General features: G+C 57.2%; 1 protein-coding gene across 1 annotated transcript in view; it reads left to right on the forward strand.

Moving 5' to 3' along the window:
* Positions 1-12,445, forward strand: part of PGBD5 (piggyBac transposable element derived 5) — a gene marked incomplete at both ends in the record, with an annotated part of 88,524 nt that extends 76,079 nt beyond the window's left edge. The window contains 4 exons of the mRNA XM_082853863.1: positions 1,625-1,805; positions 5,245-5,442; positions 10,857-10,962; positions 12,250-12,445. Coding sequence (XP_082709989.1) covers positions 1,625-1,805; positions 5,245-5,442; positions 10,857-10,962; positions 12,250-12,445 — 681 coding nt within the window. The remainder of the gene's footprint in view (positions 1-1,624; positions 1,806-5,244; positions 5,443-10,856; positions 10,963-12,249) is intronic.
* Between the last annotated feature and the right edge of the window lie 11,242 nt (positions 12,446-23,687).

Here is a 23,687-nt window from a genome sequence, read left to right on the forward strand (position 1 = left end):
GGCCGAGTATGCCACGGTCTGCCCGTCTCTCGGGGGGACTTTGGAAGCCACATGGGGTGTCATCAGGGTTGGCCTGAGAGTTTCCAGCAGCACACCTTCTATTCCCTGGTGAGAATCCTGGGTGTGTGTAGCCAGATGATTGCTTTTCGAGGGACACACGGGACAAAACTAGCTGTCCCCAGGTAGGCTTGAGGACACAGTGCCCAGCGTGGCAGTGCCAGCAGTTCAGGCAGGGTACCTGGGAGGGGCCGTGAGTCGGAGCTGGCCTTGGTGCAGAACCCGTGGTGGGAGCCGCAGGACTGGGCTCTGCTGAAGGAGAGCAGGCGGGTTCTGAGGAAATGTCCTTGCTCGGTCGCAACCTCACGTGACACGTGGCCAAGACGATTGGCTTCTCTGTGTCGGTGTTTTACTCTCTATCAGAGAGGTTCCTCCTGGGAATGAGGTGGTGAAGGCGTAAAGACCCCAAAATGAAGTGCTGGGGTCCTGCTGCGTGATCCCGCTGTTGCCTGCTGGGCTGCGGGCAAGTCGGTCCTCCCTGGGGACGTCTCAGATGAGTATTCGGGACAGAATTAGCCTTAGAGGATGAGCTGCTTTTAGAGAAGGACCTACACCGCCTGCTGTTCGTCTGCCTCAGGAACCTGAGACACTGTATTTTGCGAATGATTGTCTGCAGTCGTTTGCCCGAGGGCGGTACCGTGGACTTGCCGGTCCTCCCTGTGCCCGCCCTCGGCTGGGCTCAGTCTGCACGGACGGGCCTGCACTCAGCAATTCTGTGCCTCGGAGGACAGTCAGGGTCCCTGATCGGTGTGACGGGCACACTGTCTGTGAACCGCTGCCAGCAAAGGCACCCAGAACATTCCATGAGAAGAGCTGTTCTCCCTGAAGGAGGTCAGTGGTTAATACCCATATGATAATTCTGCGTGGCTCAGTCAGCCGTAGGGAGGACCACACGCTTCTTGACTCCGTTCCCACTTCCTGCACCCACCTCTTAGATGATGTTCCTCGAGGATGTTCACGGACAGAATTTAAAATTATTGTGTACTAGTTGCAGCATATCCTTGCTGGTCCTGGGACGTCAGGTGAGTTTTAAATCCCTGATCCTGTCCCCTCCTCTGCAGTACGAAGTCAGTATTACCCCTTCTGCCCACATGGTGATTACTGTAAAGAGTAAGGGGGTAATTGTGGATGTGCTCTGTGAATTAAAAAGCTGTGTTCAAACAGAATGTGCACGGATATGTTTATCTCTTACAGGTGAAGTAGCCTTTACTTCTGTTTACTGTGAACTGACTCCTGTGCTTCAGAATGGGGGGATGTGTTTGCTTTTGATCCCAGCTGCCAGATTCATTACTTGTAACAGTTTGACCTTTCCCTTCTTTACCTTGACATTTCTAAATTGCAGAGTCTGGGGCTGAGGCACCAGCTGATGGGCAGCCTTGGGAGTGACTGGTGGCCTCTGTGGGCCACAGAGATGCTGGGATCAGTGGGGACTGTGGAACCAGAAGCCCGGGGAGGAGTGGCTTTCCCACACACCCGGCCTGGAGACGGAAGCCTGTGCTTCCAGAATGGTTGGACCCCTGCCCGACCTTTCTGTGAGCTCACTGACCCTTGTGTGTTTCTGATGCAGATTTACGTCCACCTGAAGGAAGGCGGGGGCCCTGATGGGCTGGACGCGCTGAAGAACAAGCCACAGCTGCACAGCATGGTGGCCAGGAGCCTGTGCCGGACCGCGGCCGGGAAGAACTACATCATCTTCACGGGGCCCAGCATCACCAGCCTGACCCTGTTTGAGGAGTTTGAAAAGCAAGGTTTGGCAAGTGGGGAGCGAGTCTGAGCGCAGTCCCCCGCCCCCGAGAAGTGGCGGGCAAGGCTGGGGACGCAGGCGTGTGGCGGGCAGCACAGAGCACAGGATGCCGGGCGGGGAGGCCCTCCCCCGGGGGGACAGGTCATGCCGACCTGCCGGCTGCCTGCACCCTGCTGGGCACTGGAGGTCTGGAGGGAGACCAGACTCGTGGTCTGGGGGACAGGTCAGTTCAGGTCTTCCGGGCACATCTCTTTGTGTCCTTTGTGGTAAGGCCATGGCCATCCGAGGAGTCCTCCTAGTGTTTTAGTCCATTCGGGCTGCTGTAACAAAGTACCACAGAGTGGGTGGTTTATAGACCACCCTATAAATCCTTTTTATCGTTCCTATAAATAGGAATTCACTGCTCACAGTTCTGGAGGCTGGATGTCCAAGATCGGGGTGCCAGTGTGGTCGGGTGAGGGCCCTCTTCCAGGTTGCAGACTTCTCCCTGTGTCTTCACATGGTGGAAGGGACTAGGGAGCTCTGTAGGGCCTCTTTTATAAGGGCACTAATCCCATTCATGAGGGCTCCACCCTCATGACCTAAGCACCTCCCAAAGACCCACCTCCAAATACCATCACTTCAGGCATTAGGTTTTCGGCATAGGAATTTGGGGTGTGGCGGACACAAACGTTAAATCCGCAGCACCAAGGCACAGTTCCTACTAAGACTCTTAGGAAGTCTGAACTCCCCACCCCAGTCTGTAATGTGGCCCCTTCCAGCTGGGCAGAGAATTGTGTGCATTAATACAGGCAGCAGTACAATGGGCCTCAGAAAGGTGTTAGTTCCCCTCAGTGCTAAGATGCCTGGTTCGTTTGTTGCAAAGACTGGGCAAGCCTTCCAGGGCTCTGGCAGAAATGGGGCTATAGAGACAGACCTGGGCCGAGTCAGGAAGCCCCATGGCAGGTTGTATCTGCCTTCACTTCATCCTACATCTGGGATTTATATCCAGTCCACTCGGGAGAAACACAGAAAGCCCTCACTCAGCTACTCCAGACGCTGGACTTGCAGACCTGTTGCTTAGCAACAGATCTGATGTCTGCCCTTAAAACCAAACCTCCTCTGGACTTCCCTGCTGGTCCAGTGGTAAGGAATCCGCCTTCCAATGCAGGGGATGTGCGTTCAGTCCCTGGTCGGGGAACTAAGATCCCACCTGCTGCAGGGCAGCTAAACCCGTGCACAGATACTGAGCCCACATACCTCAACTAGAGAGCCTGCATGCTGCAACTAGAGAGAAGCCTGTGTGCCACAACTAAGACCTGACGCAGCCAAAAAAAAGAAAAAAAGCAAACCCTCTCAAGTAATGGGGAGCCCACAGCTTCCGACCTACGGCCTCAGCCTGGACCCTGTGCTCTTGCCGGCCTGGGCTGCGTCTTACTCATCTGTAAGGCTGGTCCCAACGGGGCTCAGGGCTTAACTGTTGAGAGAATTCCGTGTGGAGAGGTCAGACTATGTGAAGAGGGGCCGTGGAGTCAAGTTGGAGAAAACTGGTGCTGACGCACTTTAACCCAGCACAATGGGTGCCCGTGTCAGAGCGTGGGGTGACCCGCTGGCCCGCTCGTGCGGGTCCCAGGGTGAGTGTCACGTGCATGGCCGCCGGGGTTCCCAGAACTGCCCCCCACAGCATCCGTGTGCCCTACAGGCCCACTCCCTGCCCCACACCGTGGGTGTCCCTGTCTCCTGGGCCAAGAGCCGCATGACGTAGTCGGGACCCGTTTGCAGCATGTGGGCTGGTGGGGTGCTGAGTGAGGACGCCAGAGGCTTCCCTGAGAGCTGGGCCGCTGGCCTGGGCCCTCCCCGCACGGGGAATTAGCGGAGGATGGAGGAGAATCTTCCAGTGGGAAGAAAATAATTAGACATGGAATTTGAAGTTTTCCGAGAGCAGACAGATTTCTTCGCCTGTTTGTTAGAAGCATCTGAGGCTGTGAGCCCTCCCACACGACCTCCTGGGCTTCCCCTGTGATGACTGACACGCGGGGAGGTTGTCTCCACGTTGCTCACGGATGGCTGCCCCCATCCGCAGGGACTCTGACTGCCTTGTCTGGCCTGGTGCCCCCAGGGGCGTCTAACGGGCAGGGCGGCCGGGGTTGAAGACAGGAGTCCCAGCTGAGAGTCTGGCTGTCCCTCCTGGGCGCACGGAGACTGCTCTGTACAACAACAGCCAGGAAGGATGCTCACGCAAGATGGGCTGTTTTCATAAGTAAACTCGTGGGCTGCTGGATTCCCTTCCTCCCGTTAGGAGAATGCGGCTGCCTTTGGGTGCGTGGGTTCACCGAGCCCGATGGGCGATTTAAAACGTTATCCCCATTCGTCTAATCCTCTTCCCTGTTTGGAAGACACATTCTTCTTAAATCTCAAGGCCAGCGGAGTCTGGGTAGTTGGATCTGTAGAGATGGGAGCCGCAGGGAGCCCTCTTTTTTCTGGCAGCAAGACGGGGCCTGACCCCCCACCCCCACCCCGCGGGTGTTATTCCTCACCCACTGCTGCTCCTGGGGCAGCAAGGAGGACAGGAAGTCATCAGCCGTCCTTCCAGCATTGGGGGGGATGCAGTGGAGAGGAGCGCATGGGCCTGGGACATGTGCCCATAGTGTCAGTAAGCCCGGAGGGGCGGACTGCTCGCGGGCCTTCAGTCAAAGTGCCCCTTCACGTCCCCCTCCCCGCGGGTGTGGGGAGGGGCGGGCTTCCCCACGGCTTCCTGGGCTCAGGGAGAGCTGGAGACCACGAGCAGGGAGGGCTGGGAAAGACCTTGAGTCCTGGCGGAATTTAGAGAAGCCTCCTTGTTCCTGCTGGTCTCCGCCTGGAGGGTCTCCTGCCCCGTGGAACGTGCTGGGCGTCGAGGCCCCCCAGGAAGCCCCGCCCCCGGGAAGCCCCGCCCCGTCCCCCCAGGGCCTGGCGTACAGCACAGGCAGGACCCCGTGTAGCGCGTGTCCTGTGAGGACTCCCTGCCTCCTCTGCCTTTCACTTGGCTGCCCGCGGCCGGAGCTGCCCGGGTGCCCAGCGAGTCTTGGTGAGGGGGCAGGGTGACTAGCTGGGTCAGGCTTAGATGGCAGACAGATCTGTGCTAATGATGCCCGTCTCTGCCCGCCCAGCCGGGAGCCTGCAGTTCTGGTGCATCGCATGTGCTCAGAAGTTTTTAGAAGCAGGTGGGAGGTTGGGTCCTCGGGCCCAGCCCTGTGCTGGCAGGTAGCCAGCCCTCTGGCCGCGAGAGCTGCCGTTGTTAGTGCCGACGCCCTGCTTGCCTTAGCTCTTCCCTGCGATCTTAGTACGTCCGGAAGTTGGGGGCGGCGGCACATCTGGGATGAAAGCCCCCGGACTTCACCATCTCTTCTAGGGGGGCCCCCGAGGGCCGAGCCCGGGGGCTCGGGGGGAGCCGCCCTGAGGCCGTGCGGTCCGTGTCCCCGCAGGGATCTACTGCTGCGGGCTGCTCAGCCCCAGGAAGAGTGACTGCACCGGCCTGCCGCCCTCCATGCTGAAAAGCCCGGCCTTGCCGCCCGCCCGGGGCCAGCACAGCATCCGAACGAAGGGGAGCATGTCCCTGATCTGCTGGTACAACAAGGGGCACTTCCGCTTCCTGACCAATGCCTACTCGCCCGTGCAGCAAGGTGGGCACGCGGTGGGCGCCGGGGCAGGGGTGTGGGTGAGCTCTGGCGTCGGGTGACCCCTGCCCCTCTTCGACTCTGGGCCGCAGGGTGACGGCTGCTGCCCTTCACGGGGCGGCAAGCGCCTCCTGGGCCCGCAGGCTGTCCGCTGCCTGGGACTTGCCAGCCGTCAACAGAAGCCGTGAGGCTGGCATTTGCAGGTCCCCCAGGTCGTACGCGGTGTGATTAATAGGCTCCGTTTGAACGGTATTTACATGATCATCGTCTAGGATTCTGTGAAAAATCTGTTCTGATGGAGGCGGGGGAATAGTCAACCATTCTTATCTTTGAAATGTCTTCCTTAGAAGTTAATCGCTAGCGTTGGGTTTTTGGGGGGTTCAGCTGGTATCATTGATTTTCCTTGGGATTTAAAATCCATTGCTAACAAGGGGATTCATTTAGCAAGGAGCCTATATTTAAGGTAACCTACAGCTCAAACACGATTAAACAACAGAAAAGGAAATTGCAGTGACAAAGGGACCCTTTACAAAAATATTTATCGTTGTGTGGTGTATTTGAAGAGTCCCTTGTGTTCCTTTACATTAAGCCATCTTTCCTCTTCTCTATTAAAGGAACACTGCCAAGGAGCTCAGGGGTGTGCGATGTGTGTGTGTGTGTCTGCGTGTGCGTGGTATGTGTGTATGTATGTGGTATGTGGGTGTGTATTTAGTGCCTCTTGTTCATTTATTCCCATCCTTCACCCCCACACACCTAAGTTGTGTTACATTTCAGTGGGGATTGCAATGAGGGACTCAAGCACGTGGGTGTCGTGACCCTACTTACGTGTAGGGCGTGGAGAAAGCGCCCCCCCCCCTCGAGTGCTATGTCAAGGGCACTTAGAGGAGAGGTTTGGAATTGACCTTGTCAGCCGAAGGCCAGTTTGAATTGGACTTCGGCTCTCTTGCGGTTGGGGCCTTGGGGCCAGAGTGTCTCTAGGAACAGGTGTGGGTGTAGGGCATGGGAGCTGCTTCCCACCAAGTTATGTTAAATGATAGTCTCTGAAACGATGTCCCGAAGCAAGGACTTCGCACCTGTCTGAGCTGGGTGAAATGAGGTAGCAGAGAAAAGACCGCACCTGGGGAGGTTAGGGAGAAGCCTGCAATAGGACTGAAGATGACACACCTGAGAACCCTTAAATCAGGCGCCAAGGGAAGGAGGCGGGAGGCTGTTGAGGCTAGATGAGAAAATTGGGAGGGGGGATTTTTAAATACGCCGAAACTGGTATTTGTGTTCAATTCCGTGGTAGTTTTCTAAAGTACGTACTCTGTTATACATCATGCAGTCCCCAATCCTAGTCGCCCTTGAAAATCCCATGGAGTGTGTCCACAGCCTGGCCACAGACTGACCCCCACCGCCAGGCCCCTGGGCACCCCCAGGGCCTGTGGACACTGGGAGCCCGGCGGGTGAGAGGAGACCCTGGGTGCGGCCCAGGGGGCTCAGAGCGGAGGCCGTGTGGCCGGCACGCGCCCCACCGGAAGTCCTTCTCCTGGCCCACATCCTAGGGCCTCGTTTCTTAATGAAGGAGGTAGTTTTCCTTTCGGTGTACTTCAAAGACACGATTTTTAAAAAGCACCTCGTGGGCTTCCCTGGTGGCGCAGTGGCTGAGAGTCCGCCTGCCGATGCAGAGGACACGGGTTCGTGCCCCGGTCCGGGAAGATCCCACACGCCGCGGAGCGGCTGGACCCGTGAGCCATGGCCACTGAGCCTGCGCATCCGGAGCCTGTGCTCCGCAACGGGAGAGGCCACAACAGTGAGAGGCCTGCGTACCCCCTCCAAAAAATAATAATAATAAAAAGCACCTCGTATTCCATCCTTAGATGTATCATAATTTCTTTATCTTGGCCCCTATGAATGATCCTTTTTTCATAATATGAAGAATGATGTAGTGAAGATCTTCATATGTAAATCTTCAGGTACATCTTTGATCACTTCCTCCAGATAAATCTAAAAGTTGGACGGCGGGGCCAAAGGGTCTGAACGTTTTTAAGGCTCTCGATGCTGTGTTGCCAAAAGGCTGTACTTACTGCCGTTGCAGTGGGTTATTCCTCCTGCTTTATCAACACTAGTTGTTTTCTTTTTCTAAATTTGTCAATATGACGGCTGAAAATGCTGCAGAATTTTAAATATAAATTGCGGTGACTGTTGGTGGGATTGAACATCTTTTCCTGTGTTTTCAGCTAATTTTCAATGCTTTCTTCATGTTCTTGTCAATTTTTCATTGGAAGTATCTGTCTTCCAAAATTGAAAGCTGATTTTATGCCTATAGCAGACATTTTTCTTCGTTTGTTTTCCTTTTGCTTTTATTTATGGCCAGTAATTTTAACATCAGAAGCGTTTTTCCTTTCCGCATAGGCACAGCTGTTGATCATGTTATGTGCTCTCATGCCTAAAAGCCCCGGCTGTGTCCCAATGCCAGGCAAGTGCAGTTCACCTGGTTGTTTCATAGGGTGGTTTTGCGCTCTTCGCAACCATCCACTTGGAATTTATTTTGGTCACGGCACCAGTCGGGCTGCTACGATGTTTTTTTTCGTTAAGTGGCAAAGGTCGGTTGACCAAGCAGCCCCACCTGTGTACCTGAACCATTTATCAGATAATTCTTTTATTCCCTACTTACTTTACACGTCACCCAGATGACAAAGTCTCCTGTATTCTAAAGGCTGCCTCTCAGCTTTATACCGTCTTCTACCGTGACCGTATTTGCTCTTCTAGAACATGAGCAGAATTTCGAATTTTAGCAAACATGTAACTAGTTATGAACATTTTAGGGATTGATTTATTATTCTTTACTGCAGGTTCTAAGGGGAAATGAGCCCTCTTTCAGAGACGGTGAGCACATGCAGGCTTTTTAAGTTACATGCTGTCATTCATCCAGGGACATCCCCGTTGAGAACCGCATCCTTTTGCGTTTCTTCTAGAATCCATGTTGAGTCTACCATCTCGTTGCCATCTCCGTCTTTGCCCACTTAGGGTTCAGTTTCCATGAGGCTAATGTGAGTGTGGAATATCTGCATGGGTCTGTGAGTCAGGTCTTGACTCATTCATTCAGACTTACAGAAGGACGGAAGGAAGGTCAGCCCAGCCAGAAAAAGCCTGGGGAAGGCAGAAGACAGAACTCACTGGAACATGAAGACAACGTGGTTCTCTCATAGGCCCACGTGGACCTACAGTGTCACAGAGGTAGACACGTGGAATAAAGCTGTGCGCAGAGGGTCCCCCACACGGCTGTAAATGTACAGGTGCACCCAGGAGAGCACGGCATTCCTGGTTATGACGCCAGAGGACACAGTAAATGTCACATCACCTCTTGTCAGTATTTCCAATGTCTAAAGCTTTTCAGTCCTCAGAAAAGGATACTATAGGACAGCAGTCTTACCCTTTCCAGCTCGAATAGTATCTAAAATCCAAAACGTCAGCAGAGAGGAGCGTGGACTGGTTTATGAACTTGGGGAAATGCTCAAAGAGACTGACGCACACCTGGATTTTGCAACCAGTCCCCTGAGATTTCCAGCTGCAATCCTCATGCTGAGTTAAAACATTCGAAGGGATGGGAGGGAAACGGAGAAGGAACGCAGGCCTGGCACGGCTGGGTGTGCTGGGACAGCGGCGGCCCTGGCTGTGCAGAAGGTGGCAGCCGGAGCTGCAGGCGGGCAGCCCCGGGGGCACGGTGCTGGCCGAGGCCCTCGGACAGTGGGCCTGACCCGCTGGGAGTCCTGGTGACTCGGAGTGAGTTGTCCTCTTCCTCTGGGAAAAGAACAGAGGGGGTTTTATTTCCTTATGGGATGGTCTGATCTGCTCATACACACGTGGACTCCGGGGAGCCCTACAGGCACCTCCTTAGTCCCAGAGGAGGCTGTGGTCGAAAGTCGGGCAAATTAAAATGGAGCTGGAGGTGGGAAACCTCCCAAGGCCATGTGCCTGGGCCGGGGTGTGAAACTGGGGTGTTTGCCCACTTGGACTTGAGGTCGGGCGGGGTGGTGAGCAAAGACACCAGCACAGGTCCCCTCAGGAAGGGTGCTGCAGAGACACAGCCCTCCTTGGAGGCAGGAGCCCAGCCGTGGAGGATGCACGTGCGTCTGCATCACCCGACCATAGAACGTCTCTCTGAGTGGGGAAAGGATCCCTAAGCAACCAGGGCGCAGGACCCTCTGGCTGGGCACGGAGATCCTCTGAGCTTTGGAGGTTTTAGGACGTGTGTTGCCCGGGTCCGGCCCCGGGCTTCCCCAGACCACAGCTCTAGGGGCGGGGCCCGGCTTCTCAGTCTCTCACAAGATGTCCAGGTGCTTCTTCAGTGCAAACATTCAGCACTGGGGGAGCGGGGTGGGAGACAAAAAAGACCCCGGCTCAGGGCTCAGCCTCAGCAGATGGACCCGTGTGACCATTTTTACTTCAGTCACGCCTAGTTAAGTAGTGCTGAAAACCCCCAGCCCTTTGAATGGCGCTGTTCTGCTAATCACACCGTTCTGCGGGCAGCGGGGATGGGGGCGGGCTGCGCGGAGGAAGCGCTCTGTAATCCCGACCTCGCTCGCAGGAGCGTCCTTCCCGCCCCCGCGTCACCTCCGTGGGCGCAGTGGACGTCCACCCAGGCGGGCGGGGCAGGTCTTGGAAAACAGGTTGTTGGGCAGCAGGCTGAAGAGGACCGATGACCTCTTGCTTCTCATGCCTGGTCAGTGGGCCGTTTGAATCTTGCCGTGACCTTGGCGAGTGGCCCTGGGACTCGGTTCCACGTGTATTTGGGAGGAAGAGGCGTTTGAAGGCGTGTGAGAGAGGGAGCGCCAGGGGTGGCTGGGTGTGAAGCACTCTGTGCGCGGCGCGAGGCGTGGAAGAGCCTGGGGTCGGGGCAGCTCCTGCCTCTCCTGAGCCTCTAGTGCCACCCTCTGCCTTGATGGGGGCGGTGGGGCAGGTGGAAGGGACCCCCGGCTCCCTGACCTTGGTGGCCACCTCCTCCCACCCCCGCTCAGACCCTGGCGGGAGGAGTTGAAGCCCAGGGGAGGGAGGGAGGGAGGGAGGGGGAAGGTGGGTCCTGAGCTCCCCTTCTGCTCTCAAGGCCCCATCGGGTGCAGCGGGCCCTGCCGTGGCCCGTGCCGTGGCCCGGTGTCCCGCACGCCCCTGAAGCTGCGGTGGCGGTGTTGGTGGTGGTTCCCCTCCATCTCCCCTGCTGTGGCCCATGCCGTGGCCCATGCCGTGCCCCCGTGCCGTGGCCCGTGCCGTGGCCTGGTGTCCCGCACTCCCCTGAAGCTGCGGTGGCGGTGTTGGTGGTGGTTTTCCTCCATCTCGTCCCCTGCCGTCTATCTGACGAGCAGGCAGGGGGGAGGGGGCGCATTGTGCACGGGGGTCTGCAGGGGGCGGCTCAGAGGGGATGTCCCGTCTGTTTCCCGCAGGAGTGATCATCAAGAGGAGGAGTGGGGAGATCCCCTGCCCCCTGGCCGTGGAGGCCTTCGCCGCCCACCTCAGCTACATCTGCAAGTACGATGACAAGTACAGCAAGTAAGTGAGCCGGCGCCCGGCACGGGAGGCCTCGCCGCCGAGAGCAGAGCGGCTGCTGGGCGGTCAGTCTCCCCAGGTTCAGAGCTGACAACGGGAGAGCCCGAGAGAGAAAATCCTGGGCCCGCGGCCTGGCCCGCCCAGCCCCCCACCTCCTGCACCAGTGCCCTCTCTGCCCCTCCCCCCTGGCCCAGCCGCTGGCCTTCACCCCACACCCTCTGGGCCCTGGGCGCCGTCGGGCCGGGCCGCGTGTTTTCCGGCACTGGTTACGGAGCTCTTTCGCGTGCGGGCGTGGTCTCAGGTGTGGGGTCGTCGTCAAGTGCCCGCACGGTGTGAATGTACACGGCCCCCTGCTGTCTCGGGGCGAGCTCCTGTGTCCACAACAGGAGGGAAAAAGTGATTGCCCTTGAACCTCGGTCTGCCTATGAAATGACTGGGCCTGAGCCACACAGCCTGAAACAGGGTTGCACTAACCCCGAAGGTGGTGGGCATTTTCTCAGCCCTCCTTGAGGGCCACGGACGTCTCCCCGGGCTGCTTGTGGGCGGGGAGGGCAGCACGTGGACCTGGGTCTCCTGGGAAAGCCCGGGTGTAAGAGGGAGCCCCGCTGCCCAGGGAGTCACTGGACGGGCTCCGCGGAGCCTGCAGCGTGCTTGGCACCTCGCGGGCCTGCACGGTGGCTCCAGGGGAATCGGCACGATTGAGCGAATGGACATCTGTGGCCGCCCTGGCTGGGCGTCTCGGTGGTGCCGAGGCTCCTGGCCCCCGGGGTGCAGAGACACACGTGCAGACGGAGGGCGCGGTGCAGGGATGGGTTCTGAGTTGGCGGTCCGGGGGGAGCGCCGTCCTCCGCCTCGGGGCAGAGGAGGCCCCCATCTGAGGGGAGGCGGGCGTGGTGAAGAGACACGCGCAGAGCTGAGGGCGGACGCGGCGCGAGATGGCTTGGGCTGTGCCGCAGTTGCGCAGGGCCCTCGGCAAGCAGGGGAGCCCCTAGGCCCGGTTCCCGCCAGAGCTCCGGGCTGCACCGCAGAGGCCCGGCTCCTGGTCTCGGTGTCCCCTGTGGTGACCCGCCTCCTCCCACCTGATCTTTGATAGGGGTCGTTTGCACGTTCAAGTACGGTTCACGTGACCGAGCCTCAGAGAGAGGCTGCCCCTCCCCACAGCCGGATTCCCACCGCCGCGTCCCCTGCAGCATCTCGCTGACCCCGATGAGGCCTTTCGGGGATGTCTCCCCTGCACCGGGTCCCCGGGCACCGTCTGAGCCAGCCTTTCTTGCCGTTCTGTCCTCGTAGGTATTTCATTTCTCATAAACCAAACAAGACCTGGCAACAGGTGTTCTGGTTTGCCATAAGCATTGCCATCAATAACGCCTACATCCTGTACAAGATGTCGGAGGCCTACCACGTGAAGAGGTACAGCCGGGCCCAGTTCGGGGAGAGACTCGTGCGAGAGCTGCTGGGCCTGGAGGACACTTCTCCGAGCCTCTGATGCCGGGGGCGTGGCCCAGGTTAGGTAAGGACCAGGTCCAGGGAGGGGAGGGGGAGCCTGACGTCCGACCCACCGGCCAGAGACCCGGAGACGCCCTGCTTGGGGCTGCGGCCCGGGAGGGGTGCTCGGGGCCTCTGGAGGGACCAGGACGGACTTGGTCAGAGGATGGCGTCATCCCGCTTTCCACGCAAAGAAGAGCACGGCCTCCCTCCGGAGAGCGGCCACCGCCTCGGAGCGAGCACCCGGCAGGTGTGGCCCTGAACCAGACCCTCCGTGCCGCCAGCGAGGGGCCATGGAGGGCACCCTCACGACCCCCCGGAGGCCGCGGGAAAGCCCGCTTAGCACAGGGGACCTGGGAGGGCTGCTGCCACCAGGGGCGCCAGGGATGGGATGAGATGAGCCGGAGCGCGCTCTGCTTGGTGAAGGTGGAGAGACATCCGTGACGTGGTCTGCGTCTCGCCGTGCCTGCAGGGGGCGGGAGGCGAGCCAGGTGGGCTCTGCGCAGCTGGGACCACTCAGGTGTGTGCGGGAGCCCGGAGGGTTTTCCAGCGTTTGCCCCGCGCAGGCAGCTTAGAACGGGGCTCGTAGAAGAAGAAACACAACCCGGCGCCATTAAAAGGCAGCGACGGCGTGGGGAGCGGGGCCCTCTGCTACGTCCACGCGGCCTTCCTGCCCATCCCTGCGTGGCTGGTGGACAGGGAGAAAGGGACAACGGCGATAGGATGACAGTGAAGTGTGAGGCTGCTTTTTGTTTTTAAATATGTCTTCAGGTTATTTTCTCACTGTTGCTTCAGATCTTCTGTAAAAGGAGATATCCCTCTTCTTTTCTGCCCTCCCCCTCTCACCCCACCCTGTCGTGGCTCCTCGCATATGATCACAGGCCTAGACCTGGGCCAGAGAGGGCACCTCGCCTCCATCCGAGCATGGGGGCCTGCGGGCCTTGAGCTCTGTCACCATTAGCAGAACTACCTGTTTTGGAAAACACACAGCATGGCTGAGACACCAGAATGTCTCTGCGGATGACCACTGGCTAACTCTGTCCCTCGCATGGTCACCGGGCGGTGTCTGCCGGCCGCACAGCACCCCTCAGAGCACTGTGGTGGGCATGGGCAAACCCGCCTGTACCAGCTGGGCTGGGCGTAATTCCCGCGGGCCCGGGGCCTGCTCACCGCCAGCCAGAAAGGCCTACGTGACGAGCAGCTGGCAGCAAGGGCTTTGCTTACTGCCCAGAACACTTGGGCCTTTTCTGAACCGAGGTCCACAGGTCTCCCTGGGAGACCTTGGCCAGGGTGGTCGGCTGGTCTGGCTGTCCCCGCAGATAAGAAGCAAGTCATTCCTAGAGTTACGTGATCCCCCTTCGACCCAGTTTATGTCGCCCCCTTATTTTTACAGATGCAAACCTACTCTACTCAGGCTTTGGGACGTTCTTCCTTGTCACTCAGTTAATTACAAGTGTTGCTGGCGGCATGCTCCCAACTCACATTTCTGTCCCCGGGGTCATGACGGTCACCTCGCCTGTGGTTTTAATCCGCTGCCACGGATCGTAGGCCAAATTTTAAATCGCGTCTCAACACACCTTCGCCGTGTCCTTTAATTGGATTGGAAGCACTTTTACCACGTGGAGAAATCTATTTTTAATTTGTGATGCTTTTCTACAAGGTCCACTATTTCCGAGTTTAACGCGTCTCCAACACTTAGGGAGACTCTAATGAAAGCTGATGAATTTTCTTTTCTGTCCAAATAAGTAAAAGAAAAAAAATAAAAGTCTATTTAGATGTTGACTCTCTGTTAATACGTGAGTTTGTTGAAAAGGTCAGGGACAAAAATCCAGGCTCCTTTTTTGAGTGTTGATTTCTCGTATAATCCCACGTACACGATCTCGACTGTTCTAGCACCATGAGCCCGTGAGCAGTCTAGAAGAGGAATTCAGCTAAGAGTGTTGACTGGTAGACACGTGGACGGAGGCCTGGTCCCCCCCGTGAGTGCTCAGTTGTATTGCAAGTGCCTCTGCCGTCAGACACGTCGTGCCTGTCCCCCAGCCTGGCGGTCCGCCCTCTCCCGGGCTGTGTGTCATTCTGATTGAACACAAGAGGCGCTGCCGTGCCCAGTAGCAGGTGACTTCACATCGCCAAGTGATTACAGAGTAATTACACCATCTCAGTGCTCTGAACTCAAGACGGTGGCCACCTGGTTTCTGAGAAATGACTGAGGGGACAGCAGTTCAGCTGGGTTCTAGCGGAGGCTGCGGCGACGGCACCAGCTCTCAGGTTGAGAGCAGCGTCTCTTCCCTTTCCAGGAGGAGGACAGAGTGACAGGCAGCACTGATTAGGAAACCCTGCAGGGACCCGGACCTCACCCTTGGATGGGATGTGGAGTGACCTCACCAGGCACCGTACCTCCCTGGGTCTGAGGGCCGGCGGGTCCCCACTGGACGGGCTCATTGAGAAGCTGGCCATTACTGGTGACCAGGAAGGGGCCCAGTGCGAAGTTCGCAGGGGAGGGGCGGCCAGCACAGGCCTGGCAGAGGCTGGGAGGCAGGTGGCCTCCCTGCATCCCGTGGCTGCTGGGACCCCTGTCCGCGCAGGTCCTGCCACTGTGGCAGGTGGGAGGTCTTTGCTATGGGGTCTAGGAAGGAAGGACAGACAATGCGCTCCCAACCTGGTTCAAAACAAAGCACCACTGGAGCGTCTAAGCTTCTCCGGAGAACATCTGTTAGACCGAATGCAGGTTAACCTGTTTGGTTCCACAGTTTGTGACGTAGTCACGTGACCTCAGCCGTCTCTGGAAGTAGGTAAGGCGATTCTTAGGAGAATATGACTTGGATGAATTTCTGATTGTATCTGGTGCTTTCTTTCTCCGGGTCTATATTCCAGACGCATCGTCTTTTCCCCCCGCACTCTACTTCCCCAAAAGTCTCAGATTTGAACAATATCTTACTTTGGTCACGGGAACATTACATGAGTATTTCAAACCTCAGGTGAGTGACATAGGAAAACCTTGGTGTCTGGATCATTCTGGGCAAAGGTATCCAGTTTATTGACTAAATTAGACAAGGCCTGGCCACCAAAATCGAATTGACTCTGCAGCTGTGGCCAACGTGAGAAGGTCGCAGAGCCCGGCCGGAGTGGGGAGGTCCTGGGTCACAGTGTGTGGCCGGGCACCGCTGTCACCCTCTGGAACCCCGCCCCGGCATCCGCAGCGAGGCGGGTGTGAGGCAGGCTCGCCATCACCAGTGAGTGATGCCCCTCCCGCCTGCGGTTAAGGGAAAAAGCATCCCCCCCCACAGCAGGTCCTGGAGGTCCAGGAGAGCAACTCAGCGACAGGGTGATGGGAGAGAGAAAGGGCGTGCCGTCCACCACGAGGCAACCACGGGCGGCCACGGGCAGACAGCCAGGGCCACGTCCGTGCTGCACAGAGAGCTCCCTGTGCCCCAGCTCTTCTCCTTCCAGGCTCCCTGCTCCCTCCTCCCGTCACCATCCCCAGCTTGCGGGGGGAGGGGGGGGGTTGGACAGCTTTCCCAGGTGAGCCAGCGGACCTGACACTGAGGCCACGTTCTCGCCACTGCACACACACTGCCCAGATCCGCCGTGAGGGTCGGCAGCTTTAGGCCTGATTCACGTAACGCCTTTATACGGTGTTCTCTCCTGTCTGGGGCTTTACAGAAAAGAGAGCTCAAACCTGTCTTCTGATCTCAAATACTGCAGACAGTCAAGGTGCACACCCTCCCTGCGTCGTTCTCACTCACTCGTGTTCCCTTCTTGCCCTGGACCAGGTGGGTGTTTTTTGGCTGAAGGCCTGATGCAGCCCAACTTGACCTGGTGGTGAGCTGTGGTCTGGGGGGCGTTCGGCCAGAGAAGGGCCCTAGGCTGCAGCTGGCCTCTCCTCACCAGGCAGCACGAGGGGAGGGCCGGCCTGGAGCCTCTCCCCAGGTGCCCAGGTGCATGCCGCCCTGTGGGTGGTGGGCGGGGGTAGGGGGTGCGTCTCCAGAATGGCCTCGATCCCTCCTCCTCAGGTGCTGCCCACTGGCCAGCATGTGTCTGGTGTTGTCCCCATGTTGGGTAAAGGCTCGTCAACAGTCTTGGGTATAGAAAGCCAAGGGTACCAGAGGAAAGGGAACCCCCAAAAGATCACAGCACGGTTCCCAGGAAGTGACCCCAGCCCTGCCCCAGGGACGCCACAGCCCCCTCTGGAAAAGAGCGATGTCGAATAGCCCCTGCATTTCTGTAGCCTTCACTGTCACACCCAAACACCTTCTGTCTGTTCTTGATAGATCTTTATTGGAGTATAATTGCTTTACAATGGTGTGTTAGTTTCTGCTGTATAACAAAGTGAATCAGTTATACACATACATATGTTCCCATATCCCTTCCCTCTTGCGTCTCCCTCCCACCCTCCCTATCCCACCGCTCTAGATGGTCACAAAGCACCGAGCTGATCTCCCTGTGCCACGCGGCTGCTTCCCACTAGCTATCTATTTTCCGTTTGGTAGTGTATATAAGTCCATGCCACTCTCTCATTTCATCCCAGCTTCCCCTTACTGTATCCTTATTTCTCGAGGGGGGGAAGGTGATGCCTCACAGCCGTGAGGGCTCCAGGGGGCAGAGGCGCGGGGTGGACCTCAGTCACTCCCACCAACGCCCGGGCGGCTCAGCTTTCCCGGCAGGCATGGTACCAAGAGCCACACTGCACGGTCTCTGCCTCGAGGGCGTTGGGGTGCAAGTACGTCAGGGCTCAATGGAGGCTGAGGTCTGCGCAGAAGAAAGGTTTCCATGAGGGGCGAGCTCCCCGCGTGGTGGAGGTGGCAGTCGGCGTTGCTGCTGGGTGCCCGGCACAGCCCCCTCCGAAATGTGGGGTGTTTCACGTCCGCAGGCACCAGACACACCTGCTTACACAGACCCGGAAAGATGGGATCTGAGCATCTCGGAAGGCTGGGACGAGACTGCCTCTGACCAGGACTTGCCGGTTTATACATAAGTGTCTGGAAAGCGTGGCATCTGTGGGGCAACAAGGCAAAAAGTGGTCTTAGCTATTCAAGAGGTCATCACCAAGCACGAAGAAAGTTTCTCATCTCATCAGTACTCATACGCAGTTATGAACCTTTTCTTCCTTTCATTCCCCCAGCAACTTGTACCTGGTTCTGTTTTCTCCCAGGAAGCGTGGTGCGCTCACCTCTTTCCCCACCTTCCTCCACTAAGAAAGGGCCGCAGCTTAGGCAGAACAGTGGTGGAAAAAATGATTAACTGGGCAAATGAGAGTTTTAGCTTTTTTAATTAGCTCTTTCCCTAGACTTAGCTGTTTAAAAAGAAAAAACTGCATCTAGCTTCGCAGTTGGGAGCTTCCTTCCTGTGAGGAGAACACAGAAGGAAGGAGGGGAAGGGGTTTCTATGATTTCAGTAGATTAAAAAGGTGGACTCGGGCTTCCCTGGTGGCGCAGTGGTTGAGAGTCCGCCTGCCGATGCAGGGGACGCGGGTTCGTGCCCCGGTCTGGGAGGATCCCACATGCCACGGAGCGGCTGGGCCCGTGAGCCATGGCCGCTGAGCCTGTGCGTCCGGAGCCTGTGCTCCGCAGCGGGAGAGGCCACAGCAGTGAGAGGCCCGCATACCGCAAAAAAAAAAAAAAAAAAAAAAGTGGACTCAGAACAGTTGTATACATTTTTAGGTGTGAATTTAAGATCTGGAGTTGTGGGATTGGGGGGTTTTTGATTGAGGCATTTTGGGGTAATTTTCATCCATTTCAACATAATGGCTTAGTATGATGTGACTCAGTTTTGTCCCCTTATCACTACTCATCACTAGAAGTACAGTATCCAAAGTGGGACGGATGCTCTTGTCAGCTCCTGTACCAGTCAAGCCACATGTCCAGTCCTGGCTCCTCCCTACAGCAGGAGACATCGACCAGTCAGGGGTCCAGGAGGCAAGGACAGTGGGTCCACATCAAAGCTGAATGCTACGAGTGGCAGTTGTGCAAACGGGGTGATGAGTGTGGTGCAGCGCTGACTCGGGGCAGGGGTGCATGCCAGGGGTCTCTGGTCTCCTAGTCCCTCTTGGGATACAGTGGACATCACCAGCAGGCAGCCTTCAGCTCAGTGGGGAAGCGCTTTCCAGCACTTAGAGCTGCCCCACATGGGCACAGGACGCCTCCGAAAGCAGGGGACACCCTGCCTGTTGCTAAACATCCCGCACCAGAGGCAGCGTTCTTGGTGGGCAGGAGGCAGGACTGGGTGGGACACCCCTGCTGGCAGCTGGACACAGGGTCTCTGCTAGGCAGATCCTGTCTGGGGGCAGCGGCTGACCCACCTTCCCTGTCACCCTCCCCCCATGCCAGGAACTGGAAAAAGGTGGGGTGAGCTCTGCCCTCTCATGGCTGCCCCAGCTCTTAGCAGCAGCCTGACCTTGGCCAGCCTACATCAAGCCAGGTGGTAGCAGTGGCTTTTTTATCCACAGTCACCATCCTCCAAGGCAGAAAGTCTAGAGACCACAAGTAAGCAAAGCCCTAAATTGAGACGGCCGGCCAGATAAGTGTATTCATGAAGACAACAGGACGGAATATTTTAAAACCTGGAAGGATTGTTGTCCTGCTGTAGACTGTACAAGCGCTGGGAAGGTGTGGGCAGCTTTGTTTGTTTTCAAGAGTGTTAGAATGAAAAACGATGTTTTCACACCTGGTCTTTGGTCCAGCCCCTGCCTTCCCAGAATCCGCCGGCCTTCCGTGAGCCTCTCCACGTCCGCCCAGCAGAGGGCGGCAAAGGACACCTCGTGCGCCTCTCGCGGCTGCAGACACAGCGCGTTCCTTCCATAGAGGTGCTGAGTTAGGGTCCCACAGGGTTCTAAGGCACCGTGGATGCCAAGGTAAGAAAGACACACGAGGTCTCTATTGCTCCAGAGCGAGGAGAGAGAACCACAAACAAGTCATAGACCTCCAACCGTGCTGTCACGGGGCGGGAGTGGGAAGGGAACTTGGTGCTGAATTCCACGTTCATTCCTCCTGCAGATGTGTGCTGGGTGCTTCCTAGGTCCAGGCCCTTGTGGGTACAAGACAAAGACCCCTGCCCCGGAGAGGACACAGCAAACCAAAAAGTGCCTGTATAGTATTTGTGAAGAGATCCAGTTCTGCAGAAGACGGGAAGGTTCAGGTTTGGGGAGCGCTGAGGCAGCAGGTGGTCAGGTTAGGCTGAGAGGGTCTGTTTGGGGCAAGTCCCAAGGGGAGAGTCGGCCCAGCAGCTTCAGGGACCCACGACAGCGTCGTCTTCAGCCGGGCTGTGCGGGGGCGCGAGGGCTGCTGGGCCCATCCCAGGCCGAGGTTGGGCGCTGCGGGTCTAGAGCAGCAGCGCCCGGTGCCCTTGGGGAAGAACACGACCTCAGGCCGGACAGGCTGCGGTGGGGGAGATGACCAGCCCAGCAGGACAGGGAAGGCTCACTCAGGGACCCCGGAGGGTGTCGGAGCAGAAGCTAGCGTCATGTTTTGCATGTAGTAGGCATTCAAAGAATGTTAATAAAATATAAATGCACTCTTGCATTTGGGTTAGAAAAAACACCTGCACATGATAGAGGAAACCGACTTTAACAGTTTCCTGGCTTACTTGACTGCTGACCCACTATCAAGAGGAAGTGGTTCCTGGATGTGGGGAGGGGAGGGAGGGAGGGAGAGAGAAGAGGGTGGGAAGGGGAGAGGGGAGGGAGATGGAGGGAGGGCTGCGGGCCGGGCCCCCTCGAACAAGCTGCCATGGTCTCCGGGTGGTCTCAGCTTCCAGAACCGTCCCCTCCTCTGGGGTCCCCCCTGGGCGAGCCAGGTGAGCCTTGACTTCTGACTGGGAGTCTCCCAGCTTCCATTTTGGCCACACCCCCAAAAGGCCAAGGAGAACATAGAGTCTGACCCCGCAGAGCTGGTGGGTTCAGCGTGGGGCCCCGACACCCTTTGGAAGTTTCCAGAGGGCTGCCCAGAGCTCTCTGCGTGTCCCCTGTGTGTCCCTGCAGCCTCGGAGGGGCAGCCTGGAGCATCTCAGGAGGCTTCTCCCCACCATCGTGACAGTGGCCGAGCGGGAACGGAGGAGAGGATGCTGCAGGGCCGGGCCGTCCGGGGCGGAGAGAACTGGCCCGCAGGGAGGGGGAGGCGGAGGGAAGGTGTTCCTATGAAGCCCAGGTCCTGCCGGCCCTGTACAGCCTGGCCCTGCCGCGGGGGTCCCGGGGATCCCGTGCTGGATGACCCCCTGCAGGGGGGATGCTCTCTGAGGTTTTGGAGCTTCCAGCCGAGCACAGGCTCCGCCCTGAACGCACCCACTGCCTCTCTGGGCCTCGGTTTCTGGGGATAAAATACCTACCTGGCTTCCTTCCCAAGGTTACCCTGATGATGTGAGGGGTGTAGACACCCAGGCACTGCTGCCCCCATTGACGACCGCGAGCTCGGCCGGCTGAGTGACAAACCCAGTGACACGAGGTCAGCTCTGTCCCAGGCCTCCTGCTCTCAGGCCCTCCGGGGGCCTGGTGTGCAGCTACGCACACCCCCCATTCCCCCACCTCCCCACCCCCTGGTAACGGAAGGCCAAGTAAAGGATGGAACACGCAGGGCACGTTCCAGGAAGAGGCCAATCTTTCCAGGGTGAAAAGTTAGACCCCCTGAAAGATGAGATCCCGGGGAGGGGGGTTTCATGGGGGATCCCGTGTCCCCTTTTTCTTCCAAGCCACGCACCAGCAGAAGCCGGTGGAGACACAGTCCGGCTCAGGCTGGGGTTAGGGGAGCCGAGGGACCCCACAGGTCCAAGGCATGTGGGCAGCGGGATGACGGCAACGGGCAGGGTGCCGTAGGGGGCGCCCCCTGTCCACAATTTAGGAGCTGGGAGGCCGGAACAGATTTCGGAAGCCTCCTAGGTCCCTCCACCCCCAGCCCTGTAGGGGTTCCTTTCTTCTAAATCTGTGTCTTTCACCAGCCGCCCCTGCTTGCAGAGTGCCCACCCTTCCTTTTGGTAACAGGCGACATTTGCTACTAAAAGGTTCACTAATGTGTGCACATCTCAGGGCACAAGAGAAGGTGCTCAAAATATGGGGATGGGTAGAGGACACCCAGGGGCCCAAAGCTGACTGTGGATGTCCAGGTGCTTTCAGACGAGGGTCTGCCTCCAAGTCAAATCAAAAGGCTTTAATTAGGTATTAAGACTGTGCTCTCTTGACCAACTACCACCAGAGTCCAAAGTAGAAAACAGAGGCGTCTCCAGGCTGGTTTCTGCAGCCGCTGCACCGCTTTGCATCCTCCCAGAAGACGTCCAAGGCTCCCAATTTCTCCACATCCTTGACAACACTCGCTGTCTTTGTCTTTTTGATAATAGCCAGTCTAACAGGTGTGAGGTCTCACTGTGGTTTTGATTTGCATTTTGCTGATGACTGCAATGTTAGCTCCCCCACCACCCCGCCCGCCGTGTACCTGTTGGCTATTTGTATGTCTTCTTTGGAGAAATTAAAAATAGAACTGCCACATGATCCAGCAATTCCATTTCCGGGTATTTATCCAACAGAATTGAAATCAGGATCTTGAAAAGACATTAGCACTCCCAGGATGATTGCAGCACAATTCACCACAGCCAAGATGTGGAAACAACCTGACGTCCACCGATAGATGAATGGATAAAGAAAACGTGGAACATACATCGTGGATGAAAAGTTAATCAATGGTCAACTAAGAAAGAAGTGGAAGTTTTTATTCAAGCCAACATGAGGATTATAACCCAGGAGACAGTCATTCATGAAGCCTTGAGGACAAAGCACAGTTGTGTACATTTTTGAGACAAAGGATCCCACATCACGGTAACATGTGGACAGAGTACATAGTCCAGCAAGGTGAGTAGCGGGTCACTGTGACCCCGTACAAGATTGAGAAGGGAATGTTGTCTCCGGAACACTTACTATGCTGGCGCCGGGAGGAAATTGCCTTTCTCTTTTGGCGAGCAGGCTTTCCTGCGTCCTCTAAGGGACGTGGTTAACATGTAATGCAGATGCGCCATGCACACTAAAGAGGGGTAGGGCCCAAACGGACAGAGAGAGCATTTTATGTTTAAAACTTTCGCTTGTCCTGCCTTCAAAAGAATTTTTATTTCGTCAACATAAGATGGAACGTTAGTCTTTGAAAAGAAGGATATTCTGCAAGAGTGACAATGTGGATGAACCTTGAGGACCTTAGCCTTAGTGGCAGGACTCTACCTACATAAGGTCCCTAAAATAGCCAGATTCACAGAATCAGGGAGGGGAACGGTGGCTGCTGGGGCTGGGGGGGGGGGGGGGGAATCGAATTGCAGTCAGGGGGCGTAAAGTCTCAGGGGGGCGAGAGGAGTGGGCGCTAGGATCTGCCGTACGACATCCTGTGTCACGTTGGCCGTGGTCAACAGCACCGTGTTGGACGCATACAAACCCGTCAGCTCCAGGCTCGCGCTCCCGCTGTGCTCTTACCACAATAAGATAAAATGTAAAGACAGAAGACGCAGCAGCCAGACACCTGGCAGGGAGAAGCTATGCTCCCCACCCGTCTCCACTGTGTGCTGGGCTCCAGCAGCTGAATCAGCAGGGCTTCCCTGCCATCCATGGGGGCTGCGGCCTCAGGGATGTTGCAGGAAGGACTGGGTGCCTTTCTTTCGGGATGTCTTTTGGGACAAGCGTAAACAAACTGAGAATGAACAGCGTGGACACAGGGACCTTGCGGGTCTCTGATTACCTGAGGATTGGCTCACTCAGCAGGAGTGCGTTAGAATAAGCAAGTTCTCTGCTCCTGCAGATGGTACCCGAGGGACAGTCACAGCTGACACCACGCTCTAGCCAAGGAGCCCGGCAGTGGGCAGTGGGCAGGGTGGGCCTCACCCCTATGATCTCATAGACCCTGCACTGTCCCCTGCCCACCTCACTGCCCACCGTCTCTCATTTAAGATAAAAAGTCCCGGGCTTCCCTGGTGGCGCAGTGGTTAAGAATCCGCCTGCCAATGCAGGGGACACGGGTTCGAGCCCTGGTCCGGGAAGATCCCACGTGCCGCGGAGCAATGGCGTCCGTGCATCACAACTACTGAACCTGTGCTCTAGAGCCCACGAGCCACAACTACTGAGCCTGCACGCCACAGCTACTGAAGCCCGCGCGCCTAGAGCCCGTGCTCCACAACAAGAGAAGCCACCACGATGAGAAGGCCATGCACCGCAACGAAGCTTAGCCCCGCTCGCCGCAACTAGAGAAAGCCCGTGCGCAGCAACGAAGACCCAACGCAGCCAAAAA

This window comes from Leucopleurus acutus (genome assembly GCF_964270905.1).
Source record: "Leucopleurus acutus genome assembly, chromosome: 14".
Taxonomy (NCBI): Eukaryota; Metazoa; Chordata; class Mammalia; order Artiodactyla; family Delphinidae; genus Leucopleurus; species Leucopleurus acutus.